Below are 26,127 nucleotides of genomic sequence, written 5' to 3'. Positions count from 1 at the left end.
TGAAGAGGTTTCTGCCTTGGAAAAAAATGCATGTTTTCCAGTTCAGTCTCATTTGCATGTTTTTTAATAAGATTAATTTTTAATAATTGGGAAAGCCTAAGGCAACAAAAGTGCGTTGGGGAAATAAATACTTGTGCAAATGGGGATTTGCACAATCTTCTCCCTAAGATAACAAAGAATCTCCCTGAGAACAAAATTTATTAATAATGTTTTCACTGTATGGTGACGCCATCCATGTAGTACAACATGATTCAGGAATGAGATGAGAGCTGAGCAGCTGTGCAATGGGAGAAGCTTCTGCATTAGAAATACCAGGAAAGGGAGAAAGAGATGGTGGCATCATCTTAAATCCTGACAGCAGTAGTGGATTCTGGATGGAAGCGTAGCCCAAACTACTGACTGTTTAAACTGCAAAAAAACCTGTTTGTTCAAACCTTCCTTGTGACCAGTTATGAATGTGATTTCCAGACTTAAAGTATTTTGAATTTCTGTATATATTTAAGGGGTTGTGACTAAATATCCTGAAGCCTAAAAAAGTAACTTGTACTGAATAATGTATCAACAATATACAGACTTTTATCATTTGATCAACTGCTCATATTTTTGCAAGTTTATAGACTTTAAAACAAACAAACAAACAAAAACACAATGCTCACTGGTAAAAATCTAACAATGAGAAAGCTACAGAAGTTGAGCAATAGTGATAAAATATACAAAAGAATACAAAAAGAATAAGAGCTTTCTGTTTGTTTGCCACTACACATAGAGTTTAACAACTTCCCCTTAAATTTCATGATAATTTGACTGCTGCATAACAAAGTTCAGATTTCATCGGTACGTTTTTTTTATCTAAGGAAGCACTCTGCAGAATTAAGGCCAAAATATGTTGAACTAGTTCCTCATTTTGAAATATGGGAGAAAAGGTTCTAACCAAATCGTATAGGACAATGTGTGTATTTTGTGAGGTGTGTTAAAGTAAGAATTTATGTAAAAATACTTTTGCTCTCCATAGAAATCATCAGTTCATTATCATATTAAATGTTGACTTTATACATTCTTTTAGGTTTTATTCTTAGTATTTTCATCAGATTTTACTGAGAGAACCTTATGCACAGGAAATGAGCTGACTGTATTTGACCTAGCATGTGAGATGTATGCAGAAATTCCAAATATCAGGGCAAAAAAAGTAGAGCTTGTGGAAGTGCTTCCAAAGTTTCTTGAAGTTTTAAAAAGAAAAAAAGGAAGAAATTAGTGTCACAACACAGACTGTCATTAATCAGACACTCAGTATCATACTAATAACAGTTTTTCCTAATGTATAACGTTAAGCACATGAGGACTGCCATTTCATAATGATCAGAGTGGGGGAGATTTAGCTCTTATATTAAATTTCTTTGTTTCCAAGAAGAAACAGTGCTGTATTCACTGGATTTGTTCAAAGACTTTTTTTTTTTTTTTTCCTCCCTAGGCTAACTGCTCTGCCAGCAAGCTCAGATTGGTTGCCCTTTTTTTTTTTTTTTTTTTTTTTTCCCAGAATCCTCACCCACAGCAAGGGCTCAGGAGGTCTGTCAGTTACTTCAGTCACTGCTGTGCTCTTATCCTGTTGCACATGCATTACTTCTCCTGGTTTGCAAAGACAGAACTGACTGGAGCTGTTTCAGTCTTGGAAACAACGAATGGAATTTTTCCCTTTGTTAATCCACTACAGGGAATGTTCAGACTCTTGATTTCGGTTGTTGGTTCACCTGATACGTGAGAGGAGCTTCAGTATGCTCTAGCAGTCAGTTGGTGCGGCGCAGGGCAGTAGCTGCGGGCACTTGGAGCTGCTCTGGGATCTGCGCCAGGCCCTGGGCCAGCCAGCCTGAGCCTGCTGTGCCTCCGCCTCAGGGGAGGGCTGGTCTCTTGACTTCAGGCAGCTGACAGAGTCTTATTTGATAGGATGGTACCTCACCATTAAATCCCAGCCTGTCAGGAAGTACTGTCATGCAAAAAACCCTCATGCTAATGGAGTTGCACAGGAGTATGTTTTGTTGAGTTCTGGCTGGTCAGCACTGTGTAACTTGAACTCGTTTTGTTGTAATTGGCATGCTAAAATGACTTCTACTCTCAAATCTTTTGTGTGTGCTTTGTAGAGGTTTTTATATATTACCTTTGTAATCATACACTTTGGTTAAATCAAAATTTTATATAGGAAATTCCCTTTTAAATTGGTAGTTGAATTTGGGAACATGCTGTCCCTGTACTAATAACTTTAAATGATTTATGCAGAACGCCGGCCTTAACTGTTGCAGCCAAAGTCCGGATATTTAGAACATTTTGGTGTTGATAGAGCATCTTACCAACAAACCATAATTCTGCAATGTATTTTCTCCTTGCAGCTGTATGCCAGGTGTGTTCTTATTTTCCTTTGGGTATATTAGTATGTGGGTTTAAGCATTACATCTTTAGTAGTTATATCTCCTTTCAGAATATCTACAGATACACGGCCTATCTGCAGAGATTTGCTGACTTGTTTTGAGGACACCCAAGATGAGAGAGGAGACCCAAGAGAAGGGACCCAAGAAGAGCCAGCAGGTAAGCACACAAAAGGTGATTTTTGAAAATTGGAACCCCTTTTAGAATTTTTACATGCAATGTTTGTGTCTGTTTTAGCAAACTGGCTGTTTTTCAGGGCTATGATAAGAACAACCCCCCCCCCCCCCCCAACCCGCCAAAAAAAAAAAAAAAAAAGAATCAGGCAACTGAAACTTTTCAGGAGTTTTCTGTAAACTTGCACGAATTCAGTAGCTTCTCATGATTTTGGTCTGTATTTGAGATGATTGTTAGATAAAAGTGAAAAGTAGCCTGATCCCCAGCAAAGTCATCCCCATCCTGGTGTTAACTTTGGCATTACAGCCTGCTTACCAGCTAGTAGCTATCGAGAATTTTCCATGCTGTAATAACTGGGGGCTGTGAAGGAGTACCTGTCCTTGGGTCAGTTCTGCATTGTATTGTAGCACAGGCATACTGTTTTAAGTTTAAACCAAGTGCAGTGTTATATTAAAAGAGCTCTGCTACCATGCAGCTTAAGGGAGGTTTGCAAGCAGAATATAAGCAGCTGCTTTGGAAGATTTGCAGCCCCGAGGGAGCTCCCTGATGCCTTGTTGAGACTGCTATCTAAATGTGCTTGTTTAAATATGGTGTTATTTGTACTAGGAGACAAATGGAGTAGTGACTACAAACAGATCTTGAAGAAATAACAAATTTATGTAGGAATCTGATTTGCAGACTTTACACGTATGAATATGCACTTGTATACATACGTGTGTGTATATATACTGTTAAAAAGGCAATTCCTTAATCCACAACAGTGCTTTTTGTTTGTTTGTTTGTTTTGCTTGTCTTTTTTCTTTTTCCCAAGAATTGCACTGCCAGCCATTCACATTTTGTTGTTTAGTAAGCAGGGGAGAAATTTGTATGGGTAAAGGTGACAACTACCTTCTCTTTTTAAATGTTTAGCATGTTTTATTGAGCTATTGAAGACACATTGCATGTGTAGATTATTGCTGAGGCTGTGATTCTGCAGAGTACCTGCTTGTGTGCTTGTGAAGGCTCTGACCTATTTTTCTAAGAGAATATATCTGGGACGCTGGTTACTGCCACCAGCTATCCGTCCCGCTTCTCTCCCAGAGGTTGCTACTGGCTCCAGTTTCCGTAGTACTCTGGTCTATAAACCACGGTGCTCAGGAAGGAGTGTACATGCCACCTCAGCCACTCCTGCATTAGGTGCCTGTGGCATCTGGAAGAAAGGCGAGGCAAACAACGAAGGGTAGAAGCCACTCCAGATGTTCCATGATAATTTTTCTGCAATCACAAGTCACGCCCCATTCATCTTAATTGAGCAGTTCCTTTATTTGAGCTTAGGTACATTTCTAAGTTGATGAATCAGTCTTCAGCTGCAGTGGGTTTGCTTCATATGTCAGGTGAAAAGGAGATTCTGATGCTTTGTAGTTGTGAACTGTCTCTTTTTATAATTGATAGTTCTGCAATTTCAGATGTAAATATGTTTAATGAAGACCTCAAGTTGCTTTTGGAATTTTCTACCATTTATTTTCCACCACCTTATAGAAGCTCATCCCTGTGAAACCAAGCCATAGTTTGGTTTTTGTAATAATGCATGTATAAAACCAGAATAACCTCACTCTTGACAGCAAGCATTATATTGGTTATAAACCAGTGTAAAAGTAAATGAGAACTCATGCATGCTGGTTATATTCTGATGGAATTGCAAAATAACTTTTTGGAAAAGACCTCTGGAGGGCAGCTAGTCCAGCTTCCTGCTAAAAAGTGACCTCTTGGCCTTATTCAGCAGAGTTTTGAAAACCTCTGAGGACAAGGGTTCCTCTCAGAGTCTCTCAGACCCTGTTCTTGGTCTTAGCCACCTGCATTGTGAAATTATTTTTCTTTATCTAGCAAGAGTTTTCCTTGCTGCATCTCATGTCCATTGCCTCTTGTCCTTCCACTGTGTGTCTCTGAGAGGAATCTGCTTTCTCTATAGCCCACCTGCCCTGCCTCCAGTCTGTAGCAAACTGTCGTTATATTCACCCTTGGTCTTCTCCAGATTGAAGAATCCCATCTCTTTCAAGGGCTTCTTGTGTGGTGTGCTCCAGTCCTGTGAACATCTGAGAGGCCCTCCTTTAGGCTTCCTTCAGTTTGTCAGGATCTCTTGCACTGGAGCTTCCAAAGCTGCACACTGCTCCAGAGGCAACCTCATTGAGTATTGAGTAGGGGGAAATAATTAGTTCCTTTGATCTGCTGGCTATTATCTTGCTAATGCAGCCCAGGAACTAGCCTTTCAGGAACACAATACTGACTCTTACATAGCTTGTTTTCCACCAGGAGCCACAGGGAATTTTCTGCTGAGCCAGCCAGCACCCAGTCTGTGCTGCTGCATGAGGTTATCCTAGCCCATGTGCAGGACTTAACATTTACCATTGTTGGGCTTTGAGGTTTGTGCCAGACCAATTCTTCATGTGTCGTCATTGAAGCTGGTGAGGGAGCATTCCATTGCTCAAGACGGCAATGCAGTCATTAAAACAATATTGTTTCTAGGACTAACCCCTGAAGAATGCCACTTGTAATTGACTGCTAGCTAGACTTGGAAATGTTGACCGCTGTTCTCCAAGACTAATTATCCTGCCTGGTTTTGATTCACCTGCTACTCCAACTCCATCTGGTCCAAACGTTCCAAGTTTGCCTTCAAGGATGCTGTGGGAGACCTTGTTAAAGTAAATGACCTGCCACAGCTCTCCTCTCCCCATCTACAGAGCCAGTCATCTCGTGGTGGAAGGCAGTTGGATTGGACAGACTTGATTTGGGTTTGGTAAATCCATTCTGGCTGGTCTCAGTAACCATTTTATACCTCACAGTGATTTCTAGGAGGGTTTGTTCTATAGCCTTCCCACAGTCTGCGGTGATTTGGATTGTCCTGTTGGTACTCAAGTACTCTTTCTTCCTATTTGTGAAGATGGATGTGACATTTGCCTTTTTCCTGTCATTAGAGATCCCACCTGATTGCCATGCTTTTTCAAAGATGATGGGAGCAGCCTAGGGATGGCATGAGGCCAGCTCTCTGAGCCTGAAGAATCCCGTTTGGGCCCAAGGAGGTTTTTGCATGTGTAATATAGAATTCTGCATTAGAGGATTTTACTTGGAATTTCCTTTGCTATAGTAGGTAGAACTTCTCATCTGCTGCCACTGGGCACAGGAGCTCAGAAAACCTTGTCAGTAAAGACCAAGACAAAGGTGGCACTGAGTATGTCAGCCCTCCTCAAATCCTAAGTCAGTAAGTTGCCCATTGTATCCCTTTGGCTTCCAATGTACTTGCGGAAGCCCTTGTGGCTCTTCACGTCCCTTACCAGTTTCATCTCCATCTAACTTTGGACCTTCTATCTCTGCATGCCTGGGCAATGTTTATGGAGTGATGTTTCCTTGTGATTATGCACACACCTTTGTTTTGGTACATCACCATCAGTTTTAGAAGCGTCACGATTGTTACAAAGCTTGTTTTGTACGTAGTTGTCTGTTCTGCTGCATCACTCCTTCCATGTCAGTTTGTAAAAACATTCTTTGAAGGATATCTCTCATCTCTGATCCACATTGGTAGCAGCTTCCTGCATCTGCAGAGCAATATATTTTATTATGATTCATAGACGTTCCCTTTTTGTCTACTGGAAAAGGTAAAAGCTTCCATGAACTAAAACATTCCTGTGGTTTTTGGCTAATTTAAAAATATTTTGTCTATTTTATTCATTTTTTTCTGCTTAAGAGTTTAAGCTATAGACGGGAAACAGGGAGAGGTTGTTGCTGTATTCTTTTATTTTTATTTTTTTAAAGTATCACTGTGCATGTTTTCTGGCTCATATGTTCAGGTTCACTTGAAATTCAGTTTTGTATTTTTCTGTTTAATCTGTTCATTGGCACGAGGGAAAATTTGGTGCAGATGACAAGCTCTCTTATTCCTGTCTGTGTCTATTCAACTTCAGCTTTCACTAAAAAGAAGTTTATTTTTCAGGGCCAAGGATGTGTTGAAGAAAATTAACAATAGTAATGGGTGAGAGGAGGAATGATGTATTTCTATTGTCAGCAGAATGTGATGGCATCACAGTTGTGGAATCTGGGATGACAACTGTCCATTAAAAAAAATGCCTCCAGCTAAGAGCCTAATACCTTCTCTTGTCATTAGAGCAGAGTGATGTTTTGCAGGAAGTGGCATATAATCAAGATACTGTTCTGTGAGTTAAAACTGAAAGAGTTTCAAGCAGAAGTTTAATTATTGTTTTAGTTTCTGCTTCTCAGGCACATCCATGGCATAACAATTTGAACTGAGGTCATGCAGCGGGGCTGTTCCACAATCAGCCTTTATTACCTGTTTCCCTGTGTGAAAGGTGACCTTGGTTCTTTTGCATTTCCTACAGCTTGGAGTTCTTCCATGAGATTTCATTTACATTCCCAAATGCATTTTGGCAGTCAGTCACCAGGGTACTTGAAAGACAAGTAGTGAACAGAGAGGAGGTCTCATTCATGTATTAGCTTTAAATTATAGGATTAGTTGCAATTTATTTATTTATTTTTTTACTAGCACACATTCTGTCATATATTCCAAAGGTGCAGGCATTTCAGCCAAACATACTATGCATGTGAGAAAAGTGTATCGTTTTGCTTTTTGCTTGCCTATTTAAAACAGTCTTTTGGTATCTAGGCTGGAAGAGACAGCCTCTACCATCTTGCAACATACACAGTGGAAAGAAATAATTGGCTTACAAAAATAGAAAAATTCTGATGTGTTTATATTATGTATTATTTCAAATTTGGTAGGAAATATTTTAATCACAAATGTACTCATAAATTAGAATTCACTTATAGATGGTTCACAAGTCTAGGATTGAATTGCGAAAGATCAGTTTAAAACTTTCAAAGTACTTTTTAAATAGAAAACAGTTTTAAACTGTTTTTATTTCCTGTAAAGTTTCATAGTACTTTTTTTTTAATTTTACTGGAAACACTGTATGCATAAAATTCAAAATAATTTATCAGATGTAATTAGAACAATTTCCCAGACAAAAGGCAGAAATGGTCATCCTGTTACACACTTTGTATACAGCAACTCTGAGCTGCCTCTTCCTCCAGCTGCAAAGACAATGGTACATGGAAAAATTAGTCTGATAAGGAATTGTGCCTTGGAGGAGAATGGTGGAGTTGAGGGGGTGGGATAGGGACACTTGAAGGGGCTCAGATATTCAAAGGTGAGTACCTATCTGAATAAAATCTGTGCTCATTTGTTTTATCTAATAAAATAGGTTTTCTAGGAGCAGATATTTTCTCACCATCTCTGACTAACTGAATTCACGTGAAGGACATGAGCCGAGGTCATATGTTAGTGAATAAAGAAGCTTTTGGGGTACAAAGTGTAATGCAGATAGCAGGAGTTACTAGAAGAAAGAGGAAAGGAACAAATACTCCTCTTTGCTTGCATATAGAGAACTGTCAGTGGCATTAAGTACTTTGAGGTGGAATCCTGTCTTATTTCTTTTTATGTTCTATGTAAACCTACAGATGTATAATGCATCAATGCTCATAGTTTATTTAAAGGATCTCTATACTGATTTCCACTTTGGTTCAGGTGGTGAGTTCATTTCTATCATGGGCATTGCAGTTGAGCTTTGAGCTGCTAGTGAGGCAGGGCACCTATTTTGCTTTTCCCACTTTATAATCAGTTCATTCAGTATTTAGCCAGGCATTCTTTCCCAGGCTCTTTCTGGGAAGAACGAGCCCTCTGCTTAATATCCCTTTGTGTACTTACAAGAGTATGTTGTTCATTTTCTGCTGTTTTTAGAAACTCTGTGGGAGAGCAATCTTTAGATTATTATTATTATTTTTGGCTTAGGTTTAGATTTAAGAACTGTTTTTAGATTTAAGCTTTACCTGCAAATACATGCAAATACAGATACTGCATGAGTGTTCAAGTTTATATTCCTTTGCAGTATATATTTTGTATTATTAAGGTGGCTCGTTGAGTCTCTGTGAAAGTGATTCTGTTCTTAGACTTTTTGGTGTGAGTCAAAGATGCCTTTTTGACACCAGAAAAATTGCTTAAATAAAAACAAAACGATTCCCCGTTTCAAAGTACACTTTTAGCTTTCATTTATAGATATTGCAATGATGTGATCTTTCGCTCTCCTGTCCGGAAACTACTATCTGCTGAACAACTGCAGTGAAAATATTGTGATTCAGCAACTTTTGCAATGTTATTCTAGGAACATTTTTAATATTTTTAGTTCCACTGGAGAGAGCGAGAAAGAGACTTTGAAGAGTTTTTTGTAATAGGTAAACTGAGATGTTGTAATTTAGTTCTGTATGGTATGATTTTGTGCTCACTCATACCTGTGATCCTTCCTATTTTTGTTGGTTGAGAAGCCAGAACATCATAGAGAGTTTTTCACCCAGGCTTTGTGTGCGTGCAGAAAATAAGCACTTGGCTTACCAGTAGCTTCCTTCTCTGACGGGTTTCATTTCATCCTATTCACACCAGGACTGAAGTTAAAGGCAGAAACACCTGCTTTGCCCTCACACTTAAATGTTTGTTGGGTGCCACTGTTTACACTTCAACGAAGTCTCTTTGTCCATTACCTAACCTCCTCCATTACTGCTGCCTGGATTTGTGGTGCCCTTTATCCATTGACCTTAAGACACGTGAGAATATTTGGTAAAGCTCCACACCTATGTTTTGAAATCATTATATACAATTTATACATGAGAAAATTAAGGCACATGGAGATTAAGCAGCTTTATTTGTATTTACTTCTGTCATTATTACTTTCTGTTTGTCAGGATGGTCAAGAGAACAAATATTAGGGTGTGAGTCAGGAACACGAATGCAGCATAATATGAGTCAGGAACAGTAATCCCAGATTGACACGCATCATGGCTTTGACTTTTCTAATTACTTTCTGCACCAGGGTTAGTATCTCCTTGCCTGGGAAGGGGTAGAAAGGTTAATTAAGTATTTTTTTCAAAAATACTTTGTACATGTTAAGATAAGTATGGGGGCAGTGAAATCTTTAGAAATAGTTTCACTGAATGCTGGCAGCAAACCAGCTTCATTTATGAAAGTAAATCTAAGGAAAAAAATATTCTTAAACTGTTCTTGTACTGTTTCATCCAGAAGGATGGGAACTAGCTATTTGGCAGGGGGGTTGTGAGCATTCTTTTTGTCTTTCTTAAGAAGAATCCATGTAAATTTTGCCAATTTACTAACCCCTAAGTTCTCTAAAGAATGTATTGATATTAAGCCTGCTTCTTGCTGGGTCAGCAATAGCTAAGCAGGATCTTTGAGGAAGCCATTTGTTGTGAATGCCAGGGACACCTACAGTCCTTGGCAGCAAGGATTTCGGTGGTGTTCCCTGTTTGTGTCCTGTCAGCGATGGGTGGAAAATATTTTTATTTTTTTAAGTGAATGGTGGAAAGATGGTTAGCTTGAGAAAGGCAAGAGCAGAAGGCAAAAGATGACGTGGTAATGGGACAAGACAGGGGTGAGTGGAGATCCATAGATAGATATACTAGAACATAGGGCAGATGACCACAGGAAAAAAACTGTAGAAAGCAGTGGGGGGGGGGGGTTGGGGCAGGATAGAGCAGAACAGCTGGGTAGAACAGAGGGGAAGAAAGGGCTAGGATGAGCAAAAGAAGCTGGGATGCTGGGCAGGAACAGGGATTTCAGATTGCCACATAGCCCTCTGCTTCAGGAGCTGCTCCATTAGCTCAAGGGATAGTGGATTGTGCTGTGCTGAGCATGAACAGCCTTCACAAATTGGTGGTGTGCCTGTACCATGGAAGATCAGCATAATTCTGAACGATGTTAGCACTTCTATTCAAGACACAGAACAAAGTATAAGAAATAGTTTTCTATCTACATAGAATATTCATTAAAGTTATAAAACTGGAAAGCCCTTTTCTCAAAAGATGGGAATCGATGGAATTATGTTCAGTCCTCTTATCTTTTGGTATAGTCACACAGTATTTTTCACTAGGAGAATACCTAGAAAATGCTTTATTTTCCAGAGACTTTGTGGACTTCCTTTGCTGATGGCAGAGTCAGACTGAGAATAGATAACTCATGTCCGCAGACTCCCATAACAGTTCATCAGATGTTCAAGGAAAGCCTAGAAAAATATGGATCTCTTAATGCTTTGGCCAGCAGAAAGAATGGAAAGTGGGAGAAGATAACTTTTTCAGAGTATTATTGCCTTTCCAGGAAAGCAGCCAAGAGCTTCTTGAAGGTAGGTACGGAAAACACAACCAATTCCCTTTTCTCCCTCTGTCTCCTCAAATAAATAAATAAATAAATAAATGATGATTAAAATTGTTTTCAGTCAAAGAGATAATATTTCCGTCATTGCAGGTAAATGCCACTGTTTCATTCAGGCATAGGTACAAAGTTCATCATGAGGTCTTAAGACAAAAAATAAAAACTGTGCTGTATGTTTCTCTCCAACATGCCTCTATTGTATAACTTCATGCTTATTACTTTTTAGCTTGGTCTTGAACGATTCCACAGCGTAGCAATCCTTGGATTTAATTCTCCGGAATGGTTCATCTCAGCTGTTGGAGCTGTTTTTGCTGGGTAGGATTTGCTTCCCTTTTGTGTAGGGATTTCAAGGTTTCAGTTGTGCAAGGTTTAGAAATGTAGCAAATGGTTATTTGGTGTCACATCCTGGAAGTTGTGCTGCAGCTGATTAGCCTATTCAGCAACCTACTGGAGTCTCGTAGCTTTGAGTGTATCTGGAATAGTCCAGACACTCATAAATTGAACCTGTTTGCTATGGACTTAATTGTGACAGTCACGTATCTTCTCTTACTGGAAGATGTAGGATACAGAGGACACTCCCAGCTTTATGTCAGTGATACATGATATCTTCAAGTGAATGAAGTGACAGATAAAATACTCACTAGCCTGATTCCTTCTGTCCTGATACGTGTTACAATTTGGATTTGACCTCTTAGTCTGTTTCTGTGCCATTGAAATTCAAACTGGTATCTGTGTGCAGCTTGAACAGAAAGAGCACATGGTGGTTTTTGTTCTGTTTTGTTTTACCACTTATTGAGCTAACTCCCCTGTAGCCTCAAGTAGGCTAAAATAATGAATCCTAGCCTACAGCATCTCCTACTGCATGGAGTTCAGAGATTTATTTTGCATATATCATCCAAGTATATCCAAATACTTGAAACAAACATGATAGCTGTGCTGATGTGTACCTCCACATCCTCATATTTTCATCTTTCATGTGATCTCTTACTCTCTTTCTGGATGTTAAATGCATGTATGTGTGTATATAAATATATGTTCTAATATATAATTTTGGATGTAGAGGAATTGTCACAGGAATATATACAACCAATTCACCAGAGGCCTGCCACTACATTGCTTATGACAGCAAAACCAACATCATGGTTGTGGAAAATCAGAAACAACTGGACAAGATAATGCAGGTATGAAGTGGCTCAAAAATTCATTGACCAAGTACCAGGCTATGCTGTCATCAACATAGAAGAATAGAAATTGTAGAGCTCAAGAGATTTGGTTCATACATGTTTCTTTCTAGAAATAGGAAAAATCAGCTGTGGTAAACACTGCTGTATCCATCTGAGGGTTTTTTGGAGCTATTATTTCAGTTTTACTTCTTTCAGAAAAAAAAAAAAAGTGTAACTTGTTATCCTTCTAATGATATATGCATAGTGGCTATCACCAAGCCACTCCATTTGTAAAAGCACAGACTGATCACTTCAGTTCTGTGATTAAGTCAAAGATATATGTGAGCCACTGGGTCCCACAAAGTTGAATGAAATTAATGCTCTCTGAGGGCCATCCAAAGCAGAGAAAGACTGTAAGCCTGCAGCTTTATATTTTTATTTATCCTTAAAATATGCAAATTGCTTCCTTTTTTTTTTTTTTTTTTTTTTTTTCTCTTCTCTTTTAGGAAGATAAAACATTTTATTTATTTATTTTTAGCAGTTTAACAGTTTTTATTGAGGTGGTTTCTTCTATCTTTATTAGGAACCACAGGAGCTATGGTCAACTTTCAGCTTGAGCTTGAATGTTCCTTGATATGTCCTTTGATGCAATAAGAGAAAGGATACTGACGAACCTTTTTGGTGTAATTTAAGTCTTTTGACTGAAACCAGACTTAGCAGATTAGCAGACTGTGTAGCATCTCCTCCTCCCCCTCTTTTATTTTTGAGCCAGTTGGTTGTGAGTTTAGGGGAGAATACTTGAGGGAGGAGGGAAACAGGAGCTTTCTTCTGACTGTCAACCCAATTACAGTTTTGGCAGCACTTCAGTGGGGAAAAACACAAGATACGAATAACAAATTATAAATTTGTTTTTAAAAAAAACTAACAGATCTGGAATCGTTTGCCACACTTGAAAGCAGTTGTGCTGTACAAGGACTCCATTCCAGAGAGATGTCCAAATCTGTATACGGTATGTGAAATGCTAGAACAGAGTTACAATTATTAGGATATTATTTATTTAATGAATTTCTGCTATGTTTGATCTGTGGAATGTCTGCCATTCAGAATGCATTGCTGTCTTCCAGCAAAAGCATTCACAAGCTTCATGAGTGTGCATTCTATTGAATTTAAGTGTAACTTGATTTTTGATGCTTGACATTTAAAATTAAAGTTACCTTGCTTGACTGTCTTTTGTTGTAATTTTTTTTTTTTTTTTTTTTTTTTGCCTTAACTGGATTAACAAGACACCTGTAGGCTTCAGGTGGGAATATGTACTCTCAAACCATTAAAAATAAGTTGTACACTGGCTGTAGCGAAAGTTGCATTGTGGGTGGTTACACTGGATCCAAGGACATGAAAACGTCTGTACTTCTACTGGTGATAGTTGCATCATGTTTGCACCAAATATTTCTGGTGTCAGGCAACAGGTGAAAAGAAATTACTACAAGCTACACAAAGCAGAGCGCATTTTCTTAGCATGTCCAGAATCTTCGGGTCGCATGGTAAAAAAAAAAAAGAAAGCTGAAAAAGGGACAAATACGGGATCAGAAATTTGAGTTGTATAAGTCCAGCACTTAAGAAATGTTAGGACTTGTTTTTTGTAAAAATGTTTTTTCAATATGTTGAAAATAGGTTTTGTAGTCTTATTACATGACTATCTTTTTTAGTTGGCTTCTGATTATCAGATTCCAGTCTGAAAAAACTCTTAATGAAGAGGGAACAGCTTAGCAATACTTATGCTGTGTTTAATTTCATAAACTGTTTATAAACAGTAACCAGTGTTACAACACTGTACATATCAGTATGGAGTATGCTTTACATCCCAGTATAATAAAAATGTTACTTTTTTGCTACTTATATTTCATAGTAAAAGGAATAAGGCTAGCAGTTAATTCTGGAACAACATTCTGTTGCTGAAGCCTAAATGCTTGAGAATTTGGGAAGAGAGAAGTAATGCATGGTTTATTCTGTTACTGAAAGATACATCAGAAAACCGCCCTGTTCAAGTGCCAGGTTGGACACATTTTCTCAATGGAGAAGGGTAGCTTTGAGAAAGTCTTGACAGTTGCCTTAGTTTATATTGTGCAAAGGAAAAATTGGAGATCAAATCACCAAAGGCAGAAATGGTTTTATAACTTGGATGGAAAGCAAGGCACCCAAACCACATGGCATATGATGAAAGAGATTTATGTTACAAGTTGACAGCGGAGATGTAATGAGCAGTTGCTGCAGTAGGGGCCAAGCTTTAGTTCTCTTATCAGCGCATGTTACCAGATGCCAAATGCACTCAGTAATGTGTGTGGCTGTTTGTACCTTTCATACTCCCAAACAGGGAACACTCGCTATTGCAGGTACTGTTCAGTAAATAAAGCCTGGGCAACAGATGCACAAGTGATTAACGCATTCTGGTATGAGAAGACAGTAAGGTCAGGGAAACAGGAGCAAATGATAAGTCACATAGAAACAATTACGCCCTTGACACCTCCAGACTTTCCAGGAGCTGGTGAAATAGATATGGCTGTATTGTGTGGGAAGAGATAATATGTGATGAATCCTTTCTTGCTATGGAGCTATTCTTTGTACTCCCCCTCTTCCCAGAGAGATGATATGGTGGAAGAACGTATGAAGCTTGTCACTGGTGGTTAGCAGAATGCTAGGACAGTGTTGCTACCCAAGAAAAGGAAGTCTGGGTGCCACAGAGGCTAACTATTGTAACCTTAGTAGCACACTAGCAAAGAGCAGAGGAAGGAAGGAATGAACATGCACAAGGGGAGGTGTTAACCTCTGCTGTCCTTTGCATCATCCTCTTCATTACTCTGTGGTCCTAGATATATCTCCAAGAAATCATTGTGGAACAGAGGTGCTGCATCTTGCTCTTGGATAATACAGTTTTGTAGCACTGGTTGAATTATTGGATCTCAATGGGAAATTGACTCTTGGGTTATTGACTAATTTTTATTTACCCTAGTTTTCATTGCATTGAAATCAGTGGCATACCCAGCAGGATATCAGGTGCATGTGGTAGATGCATCTGAGAACGACCAGTAAAATATAGACGATCAGGCTCAGCATTTTTCTGGGACCAATTTGTGCTGCACAGAAGTCCACCATCATGAAAAGTTTAGCTCATTCTATATGGAGCCAAATCTGAATGGAGATTGTGACCAGCATTATATGTTCTGTTTGCTATTAAATAGCAGGGAATTTGGGCAAGCACTCACACATCTAGATGATAATGCTTTTGCACAGAAGCTTTCATTCTTTTGCTTTATATAGTTAGGTACAAGAACGGTGAATTATAAGTTGAATATCATAAGTGTGCTCTTAAAATGTAGACCCAGATTCTTTTCAATAAGAATCACAGTCCTTCTAGGTGTAAGATAGTAACAGAATTTTATCCTCTATGACTTGTACATAATATCTGTCTTAGATGAAGAATGGGACTACCATTCCCTTCATAGGCACGGGGAAGACATGTAGCAGCATAATTTCAGACAGTCTGTTTGCATTTTCCACGTGAAGTTATACACTAGTCTTATGTTCTTTCCATGGGCAAGACCTGAAGTAAACTTGTTTTGGAAATGTGTTCAGAGTAAGGCACTAAACTTTTTCTGCCGTTCTTTTTAGGCTGGTAAGGTGCTGCATCTTTCCCACTTGCAAGGAGGTTCACAATACCCTCTATTTTCTGTTACATGCTCTAGATGGAAGAGTTTCTGGACTTGGGAGATGACATACCTGATGCTACTTTGGATGATATTATTAACTCCCAAAAGCCGAATCAATGCTGTGTACTAATATATACGTCCGGAACAACTGGGAAGCCAAAAGGAGCCATGTTGAGTCATGACAATGTATGTAATTTAAACTCCTCCTTTAGTATAAAAATAGCAAAGTATGAGGATACTTATTCCTGTTTTTTTTGTTTGTTTGTTTTGTTTTGTTTTGTTTGTTTGTTTTTTAAATGACTGGTGCATAATAGAAGAGCATTGAAATTCCCCTGGTTTTGCAACATGGGTAGTGTACTACAAAGCAATATTCAAAATGGAGTCATCTGATTTTGATTATGTTTAAGCACAGTGAAGAATAAAACTACATTCTAAGTAGCACTTCACAAATTTGAATGTAGATTATGAGTATGTGTTTTGTTACTTGCTGGGTTGTTTGTGAGATACGGTACTTTACTTCTGCAATAATTTATATATAGCCATAACATTTTAGTGATGTTTTGTCATCTTAAAACAAATCATATGCATCAGCCAGCTGCTGTAAGAAGAGCCTGAGACAGACTACTTTTGCAAATTTTACTTTTTCTTTTTTTTTTTTTTAGTCCTAGTACTCAAGTACTCATAATCACTTTAGCTGTATTGTTGTGAATAGTAAATTGCCTACTGATGGAGAACAGCAAAGCCAACTGCAAAAATGGGTCTCCACAGAGGTCTACTAGCTAAGATCTGGACTGTAGTTGATTTATTTTACTGAAGGTGGCTGAGCAGGAGTGGGAAGTGGTAGAGAGCCTCTCTGAACACTTAGTCTGTGAAAGGGCTGGCCTAAGTTGTCACCTCTCCTCTTAGAAGAATGCAGAAACTATTACAGATAGCGAGCAATTCACCCAAATGTAGGGAATCAGCACAGTGATATCTGGAGGGAGAACATAGTGTAGTCGATAGACAAAAAGACTGATCTGACGTTGCAAATTCCATGCTCTTCTGTCTCAAAGGAGTCTGGTGTCATTTCCATGTTAGCTGCCAAACTATTTCTGGCTGATGATCACAAACAGGCTATTTTTATGTTGACCAACAGTGGAAAACACTCCTTGCCTGTAACTGCTGCTGCCTTCTTTAGTCAAAAGAAGTTTGCCACTGTCCATCTGTAAAACCAATGCTGAGTCAGTCATATGCACCCACAGAGATCTACTGTGAGCATGCCTGCATGCTGTGAGGCTTTGGAGGATAAAGAGGATAAGCAATCAATATATCTACATTTCAAAGACATCCCATTCTGCCTACTGTGTTTAAGTCTCCAATAGCTCCTTGACCAATGCTGCCACCTAAATTTGGAGTGGCCTGTCCTGACAGCATGCTGCTCCTTAAAAGCTTTTCTGGAGAATTGCTATTTTTTTAGACCAAACCTACTCTCATGTTAACCTTTAAATTTATTTTGAAGAAAAGCAACTGGCTGGAACATACCGTGAGAGCAGGTATTGCACGATTTATATCTTTTCCCTGCTGTGCTGAGTAACTTTTTTTGTGTGTCCTATCCTACCCAGTTTAGATTAGACTACTCTGAAAAAGCCATCTCCTCTTTTTCTGCTATGCATATGTGTATATTTATTTTCCTCTTACCATCACACGTATTTGTGGATCTTGCATATACTGTATTCTGTTAATGAATATATGTGTATTTAGCATCCTTCGGCTGCATCTTCTGACATAAAGAACTGGGAAGAAAAGGGGGAAACACAGTTTCACTAAGAAGTCAAGCAGTGAATCTTAACCATTATTCACATATGTAGCTCTGCTTATGGGAGGTGTGTGTGTGGATGTCACTTGTGAACCACTGTGGTGAATCTCCCAGAGACTTCCAGAGGAACAGGATACAGCTGCTAATCATGTGGTGATCAATACAATGTGATGAGCTTCTTGCAGATACTCAACTGTCCTGTGAGCTCACTGATCACTGAGTATTTATTGTTCTCTTTCAGGTAAACATATAGACATACACTGGTGAAAACTGCCAGCTAGATAGAAAGCGTGCACAGTAGGAGACTTGCAAATGAAGGGGCTGATCAGTTTTCCTGTCCATCCAGGCTGAAGCTGCCTTACTTAGTGCACCACCAGGACCTGGGGAGTTGGTAGTGTTCACAGCAGGTCAGGCAGCAGAAAGACTGCATTTAGTTCTGTTATCTGCAGGCTGTTGTTGCTACTAGATGAGTTCATCTTGCTTTTGGCTGGATGGCACCAGAGGAATGGCCATCTGGTATGTTGTTAAAGATTGAAGTGTCTTCAGCAATTTCTGTAAGCAGACTTGTCATAGGTTTGTTGGCATAGCATAAGGATGCTTAGTTTGTGTTAAAAGAAAAAAACAAATCTAATTTGTTTATTTTTTATTTAAATAGATAACTTGGACATCAGCACATTGCAGCAGAGCAGGAGATATGCAACCTGCAGAGGTCCAACAAGAGTCCATAGTCAGTTATCTTCCACTCAGCCACATAGCTGCACAGATATATGACCTGTGGACTGGAATCAAATGGGGAGAACAAGTTTACTTTGCTGAGCCAGATGCTCTCAAGGTATCTGCCTTGCATTGCACCTGATTAAACTTGCATTTTTTCATCTTAGAAAACATCCAAAGGAGGAAATGTGTTTTTTGAAGAGGTGCAGAAGATGGAGAGTCCGTTATTTTAAGAATTATGGAAAACTAAAATCCTTTAGACTCAAGATGCAGTGCCCTGGACTGCATTTACCCATGTGGCGAAACCGCATAGAAAAGAGTCTCTTTGTAGTTATGAGTCCATAAACTGCTATAAGAAGAGTGTACCTGGAACTGGTCCCTTACCTACCCCCACAAAAAGCTCATAAATGCATAAATGATACAACAGAGACTGTGTAGATCTTAGTTCCAGTGTTTTCTGTAATTTAACAGCTAACTTAACAATTTATACTCAAAATATTCTGAATGTATACATATTTGGTAGTCCAGGTCTGTAAGCTTTAATTAAGGCAGAAGTGTGCCTCTAATGCAGAAGAAGTATAAGATTTTGGGGGGAGAAAGGGAGGAAGATGGAACTAAACCACCTGTGTTTTTTCCTTTTGGTGTACATGCTTCCCCTGATGTGTAAGAGCAGATCCATGTTAGTGAGTATACCTGATTGAAATAGGTTCAGCAGTCCTTGTTCATATCCTGTATGTTTAGTATGTTCTACATATTGTTATTGCAAGATGCAGACTGTATCACCAAACCTCTTTTTCACTGATGTGGACCTTTTGCAATGTTTTGAAATGATTTTAACAGGGCAGCTTGATCAACACACTAAAAGAAGTGAGGCCAACATCTCACATGGGAGTTCCTAGAGTGTGGGAGAAAATCATGGAGAAGTTGAAGGATGCTTCTGCTCAGTCAGGATTTCTGAAGAGGAAAATGCTGTCATGGGCTATGTCAGTTAGCTTAGAGAGAAACCTGAACTGCTCAAGCAGGTAAGTATTATTAGGAGTGAGATCTCCATCATCCCAGAAGTAGTTGTCTGCTTAAAAGAAATACCAAGCTTCAGTGAGACTCTCGAAATATAAACAGGTAAAATTTGGCCTAGCAACACTGCAAATATAATGTAAGAGGGAGGATATAGTTATCAATTACAATAAGCTAATCATAAACCCAAGTGACTGTTAAATGGGTCCCTCCATCTTCTCCAAGGATGTTTTTCCACTAACACCTCCCTGAACTCTGTGTCTTCTGTGAGTTGAACTGGCTAGTTTTCAGCTGGGAGAGGTCCAGCCTACCATGTGACTGTGCAAGTACTAGATACTGGTATGAAGAAAGGGCATGAATTTGAAGGAACCGTGTGAGAAGGGGAAAATTCTCATTTTGAGGGCAGCCCAAACATAAACTCTCTCATGACAATTTGGAGTATGCACCATGGGAGCAAGGATACCTCATTGTGATACAAACTCAGGGACTATCCCAACCCCCTGAATTCTGTGAGCAATAAATAAATAGTCTGTTCTGAATAACAGGTATTTTCCTGGATAAGAGTGCACAGATACTGAATATTGTATAAATTCAAATATTAACTTAATTCACAGTTCCAAAGTTCTTAAAATGTGAAATAGGAAGTGTGAAATTACTTACTGAAAATGGAATTTCCAAAGATACTGCACATTGGTACTGATTTCCTTGTCTGATCTTCCAACTGCTCAGATAAGTTGTGTAAATTTCAGATTTTAGTGTTTCTCAAATATTCATTTAACTGATAAAAAATCAGGAATACCAGAACTTTGTCTTATGCAGTACATTTTTGTAGCCTCTTTTTCAATTTGCAGTATTCCGACATCTTAGGAGTTGAAGTTCACTTGCAATGAAAGACACTAAATAAATGAAGCAAGGAGAAATAAGTTTCCTGTTCTTATTGATGTGACTTCTGTCAACATACAAAACCAAAAGGCAAATATATCTCTAAACAAAACTTGCATCTGATTTTGTTATGGAAATTCTGTTGGTTCCTCTGACTTACTACTATCTCTTCCTCTTTTGTGTTTTGTACTCAGCAGTGACCTAAAGCAGTTTTGGACAAGGTTAGCAGACTACTTGGTGCTTGCTAAAATACGCAACGCTCTGGGTTTTTCTTGCTGTCAGAAGCACTTTTGTGGTGCTGCTCCACTCAATACAGAAACACTGTATTTTTTCTTGGGTCTGAACATCACCTTATATGAGGCCTATGGAATGAGTGAAACCACAGGCCCACATTGCCTGTCTGGGCCATATAATTACAGGCAGCACAGGTAATTTTATAGTTAATTTTATGTGTTATATTTCATTATGAGAAAAGTATTCGCTGAGTTCAGCAATGATCTTACCACTTACTTTCTCTCAACGCATTGCCAGTCTGTTGTGAGTTTGGGAGACAAAACATTCAAGTCAGAAATTGAACACATTTCCTCCATAGCATGCCAAATCAAGAGCACTGAAAGTGATCTAAAGCATTTTATGCAGGACATAGTTATTAAATCAGACGTGTAGCATAGCCCTGGCCCATGGCAGGATAACTTTCAAATATGAGGCCTCAAAGAGAAAAGTATTTTTATGCCTAAAGGTACAGTGCAGGCTGGGGGGGGGGGGGGGGGGAACAGGAAGCACAAGGCAAGATACACGACTTAAAAACTGACACTAATACATTGATACATTCAGGGATTTGGTATTGTAGATATCCTGCCAATATTAAATTTAGTATTTCTGTGTTCCCTGTGTGTGTTGCTGCTCTTCCCCAATAGCTGTGGAAAACCAGTACCTGGCTGCAGGGTGAAATTGGTGAATGAAGACACAGAAGGCAATGGAGAAATCTGTTTCTGGGGAAGGACTGTTTTCATGGGTTATTTAAATATGGAAGACAAAACAAAAGAAGCATTTGATGAGGATGGGTGGCTGCATTCTGGAGATTTAGGAAAACTAGATGAGGATGGCTTTCTCTATGTCACTGGAAGAATTAAAGGTAATAAGCAAAATCTTGTATCATATTCGTAGTAAACTATTCATCACTGTTCGGTCATATATCAGATGTGGTGCATCTAAATAAGTGTTTTTCTTTTAATGCCAGCAGAATTTATCTAACAGGAAAGAAAAATAAACTTTCCTATGATGAAACTGTGGCATACTTCGTTTAGGGAAGGTTTCCCTCTAATCTGTGATAGGTGGGGATAATTCAGTTCCTACAATGAGGCTTTTCATTTCCCAGGCCCTTATTCATGATTACTAAGTCATATAAAATAATAATGCAGGTTTAATGTGTTGTCTTTGATTCTAATGGTCCATTAAGCTCTTCCTTTGAATCTTGCCCAGTTGTTGTAATTACACATTAGAATATTTAGACAGTAACAGGAGACAGCCCTCTATTATATAAAAGCTATTGCTGTAGGTCAGAGCTAGGTTCCTCTGATGCCTTAGGCAATTTGTTTGCAGAGGCCACTATTGAAATTTGAAAGTGGAGGGGAGAGCTAAAGCAATAAACCTGGGTGTTATTACAGTATATAGCTTGAAGTCTTGCTTGAATAACACTGGTTGTTGGTACTGTGGAAGCACTTTTTCAAAATGTGTGTTTGTAGAGTGAGATTTGTCATGGTAGACATAACAGAAGAAGATTTAAAAACTGAGTAACCATCATCTTAGAATATGTGATGAATCACTAGGGAGAGAACATGGATGAGTGAATTTGTCATAACAGTAGCCTATTAGGCATCAGGACGTCAGTAGATGCTATTAATAGCCTGCACCAAATACAGTTACCTTGATTTTAATTTGCTTTCTCATCTGATCCATTTTTCTTTCAGGTAGTTATTAACATCTTCTAGTCTCATTCTGTCATAACATTTGTGTTGCACTCGCATCTTCCTTGATTGTTGAACTAATAACGATTACTCTAAATTACAGGGTAGGATACATCTGAGATAAAATAAGCATCTGTCCAGTTTCATTCAAGTTTTAAATCCAAGTCCAAATAAGGTAAAATGTAATAGAAGGTAGTAAAGAAACTCTTCTTTTAGTGACTTCTTTGTTTGGTTGATTGGTTCTTACAAGTTTTAGGACTCATTATATTAAGCATGAAACAGTAGAAGTTGCTTTTTGATATCTGAGATCCAGAGAAGTTGCAAAGCACCAAGATTTTGCTAGAGGAGCCCATACAGGAGTATCTGTATAGTTGTGCAAAAAGTTATTACGATTATTACAGTTTTCCTGATCAGCTGGGAAAAAGCTGACATTTCAGATTGAAAAACTAGGAAAAAAATGGCATTAGGGCAAAAGGAAAGGAAATAAAAAGAAAACATTACAAGTTTGGATACACAACAACTTTGTTGTGTTTATGTGGTTTGGCAGAAATCTCTCTTTCTATAAACACAAGTCATGCTTCCTCAAATGCACTCACTGTGCTGACTAGGGAGAAATAACATTTGTAATTATGAGATGAATGTGTACTCCTTACCAGAATGTGGAGTACGGATTGGGAGTTATTTCTGATCATTGCTGTTCAGGAGCAGTAGAGATGGTAAAGAACACGTGTGAGTGCTGAAAGGGTGTCATATTCCGTTGATTGCATCTAAATTCTTTTATCACTGGCAGTGGATTGGGAATCAACCCAATCTTTCATATATAATCTGCATTATTACACAAAGGACTGATCTGCCATTGCTCTGTGTTATTTATTTCTTGAAGCATGTTACTTATTAAAACCCTGCCAAGACTATTTGAGGGCAGGGAGAACTCAACAGTGTAATGAAAACAGGGTTGAAACTTACTAGGATAATTCTCAATCATGAAAATTTCAGTAAATAGGTGTATTATACTTCAGAATGAATGCATTCAAATAGTTACACATGCCCTTGTCAATGGTCAGTATCCCTACCATTGTTTACAAACCTCAAAAATACTAAGATTCCAGTCTGTCATTATACTCCTCTCATGTCAAGAGTAGGGCAGGAATGACTGCTTCCGCTGTGAATTTCCTCTCCCAGATCTTGACTTCTCCCTCCTCACATTCCTTTCCCTTCTTTCCATGTTGCTTCTGTGGAGCCTTCATGTAGTAGTAACTTGCTTTTGTCTGGCCCCTGTTGGTGACTCTAAGAATTAAATATGATGTTAACCATGAACTTGCTTTTTGGTGAGCCAACAACAGTAAAATAAAGAATGAATCCTACACTAGTTGGGAAGAGATGACTGCTCAGATAAAAGGTATGTGTTATACAACTTATGAGACGTAACGGTTACTGGATTGTATAAAAATATATTATCCTATATGCAGTTGGACTAGATGATCTCTGAAGGTCTCCTTCTAACTGAACTATTCTGTATCTGGAGCTTGTTATAATGGAGTTTGCATTGTGTGTACATGGGAGCAAACGTGTTACGTGGAGGAAGAATTGAAAATCTGAGCACATACTCAAAATTATCAGCATTGCTATTTTGAAGAGAATCATACTAACAACTTAATAGGTTTGGTTCTTTTTGAAAACTATGAATTTCTGCATGTCAGAATAAGAAATGTGGATCCATCCAGGAATTAACTTGTTCTTTAGAGTTTATTTGAATTCAACTAATAGCCCTTGTTTGTGTTTTTTTTTTCTTCTCCTAGATTTGATTATTACAGCTGGAGGTGAAAATGTGCCTCCAGTTCCAATTGAAGATGCTGTGAAAAAAGAACTCCCAATTGTTAGTAATGCCATGGTGATTGGAGACAAAAAGAAGTTTTTGTCCATGTTGTTGACCCTAAAAGTACGTTAGTTTTAATACTCGTATCAGTGAAACTGTTATACCTGCACCTAACAAAATGAGGAGGATTGTGAACCATTGGCAGAAAGACACAAAATTTGATAGGAGGGCATTGGTTAAACAAAAAAAAAAAATGCATGGGAACTACAGACTAAGTCATCATGATTTGAACTTGTTATGGTTAGATGATACAATGACGAACAGTGCAGTGTTGAGCTAAATGCTCCTCTGTAATGATGAAATAAGTAGTAGGTCTGGTAGAAATTCAAGGTCATTAGACATATTTTAATTGACGTGTTTCGAGTCTGTTCATGTCTTCTGCTTTTAAGTGTTTTTTTGTGTTTTGTTTTTTTTTTTGCATTTGATAGCTAAGTAGAAAGAAAATAAAGCATTACCATCTATAGACAGATATTTCTGCTTTTTCAGGCTTAAATAATATTTTGGTGTTGGTATTTGGCTGCTTTGATTCTTAAAAGCTGGGGAGAACGTGATCATTTAATGATCATTGATTTAATAAACATTTAATGCCTTGTAAGAATGAGCATTTGATGATTTTCTTCATCTGCTATTCTAGAGTGTACTGGACCCAGATACATCAGATCCCACTGACCACCTCACTGAGGAAGCTAGAGAATTCTGCCAGAAGACTGGTAGTAAAGCCACTAAAGTATCAGAGATAGTAGCTACAAGGGATCAGGCAATCTACCAGGCCATTCAAGAGGGAATCAACAAAGTCAACATGAGTGCTACAAATAGGGTTCATTGTATTCAAAAATGGATAGTTCTGCCAAGAGATTTTTCCATTTCTGGGGGAGAACTAGGTAAGATTTGTTGATTTTATCCTAATGAGCACACACTGTAATGGGGCTGCTGATCTAAGAGCATTCAAATCCAATTTCACATGCCAAATTCTGGGTACAAGCAATAGATGGAAAAGAAAAAAGTTATGCAGCATTTCACAGACTACAAAAACTGGAGTTTTTGATGTGTGTACATATCTACAGCAAACATGGTCATTTAGCGTGCATACAATTCTGTGACTAAATTTGACATTGCTTAGGGCAATTAAGCAATTCTAGGTAATTCTTTATGCATTAAAGTATTAATAATTTACAGTAATGATACCAAAAAGTCATCCTAACAAAAAATGGAGGATAAAGTGAAGGACTGACAGAGCCCCAAACACAGGCTTTTTTGAATAAATTGGGAATTGTTTAAAAGGTTTCAGAACTGTCAGCCTTTTAATTAGTTTCGGGGTCGGGGCAGGCAACGGGACACCTGAAAGTAGTCAGATATCACTCCCTTATCCACAGTTGCCTTTGAAGTGCTCACTAGAGGGAGGCAACCTTACATACAATTGCTTCTCCTTTAGCAGAAATCTACACTAACAAAGTAGATACTCTCCCATGCAACGCTCTTCCGTAGAAAATGTTATGAACCAAAGCTTAAACAAAGTAAAAAATTTTTGTTTCTGTTTCTGCTGCTGTGACTAACGTCTTCTCTTAAGGTCCAACAATGAAGTTAAAACGGCTCACTGTGCTTGAGAAATACAGAAAAGAAGTAGACTCCTTCTATCAAGAGTAAGAAGTCTTTCATCCAAGCATTAAGGAAGACCTGTGAGCTAAAGAAAGTATTTCCTAATCATAAGCATTAAGGAAAATTTGTTTCTGTTATGTAGTCTAGTTTCATTAGAAAACTGCTCTATTCATTTAGTTATTTCTGATACTCACATAAGAGTTTGTCCTGTTCGTATAGAAGCATCTACAGTGTGTCCTTTTTCTAATACAGCTTTTACTTTATGCCCTGAATGAACAAGATTAAAGACACCTGCATGTTATGTATGAAGTGGGTATAACTAATTAGTTCCTCTAGACTGAAACAGAAGGAAAATCTTTATGCAGTGATTTACCTTTGTGTTGTTGTTCTGTAGGAGGTTCACTGTAGCTCATGTTTTATTTCTGTAGATCAGTAGTTAGCAGTAGTGTTAAGCAAAACTGTTATACCATTCCACTGATAAAGATAATTATTAAAGAAAAAAAAAGTCACAAGGCCTCTTTTTTTCTGCCCAAGGGAGAAGCAAATTTTCATTAGCATACCATTTTGGAG

The 26,127-nt window shown here is 38.4% G+C and overlaps 1 protein-coding gene across 1 annotated transcript; it reads left to right on the top strand.

Annotated features, from left to right (window-relative positions):
• The first annotated feature begins 2,508 nt into the window (after positions 1-2,508).
• ACSBG1 (acyl-CoA synthetase bubblegum family member 1) lies at positions 2,509-26,009 on the top strand. The gene is made up of 13 exons (XM_082768794.1): positions 2,509-2,574; positions 10,600-10,817; positions 11,073-11,161; positions 11,907-12,027; positions 12,938-13,018; positions 15,750-15,899; positions 18,164-18,340; positions 19,063-19,244; positions 20,313-20,546; positions 21,036-21,253; positions 23,885-24,024; positions 24,596-24,842; positions 25,529-26,009. The coding sequence occupies exons 2-13, from the start codon at positions 10,686-10,688 to the stop codon at positions 25,603-25,605; spliced, it is 1,848 nt and encodes a 615-aa protein (XP_082624920.1). The 5' UTR covers positions 2,509-2,574; positions 10,600-10,685; the 3' UTR covers positions 25,606-26,009.
• The last annotated feature ends 118 nt before the right edge of the window (positions 26,010-26,127 follow it).

The sequence above is a fragment of the Aythya marila genome, assembly GCF_965140915.1.
Source record: "Aythya marila genome assembly, chromosome: 11".
Taxonomy (NCBI): domain Eukaryota; kingdom Metazoa; phylum Chordata; class Aves; order Anseriformes; family Anatidae; genus Aythya; species Aythya marila.
Note: the sequence above shows the minus strand (reverse complement) of the source record. Positions and strands in the feature narration are given on the sequence as shown.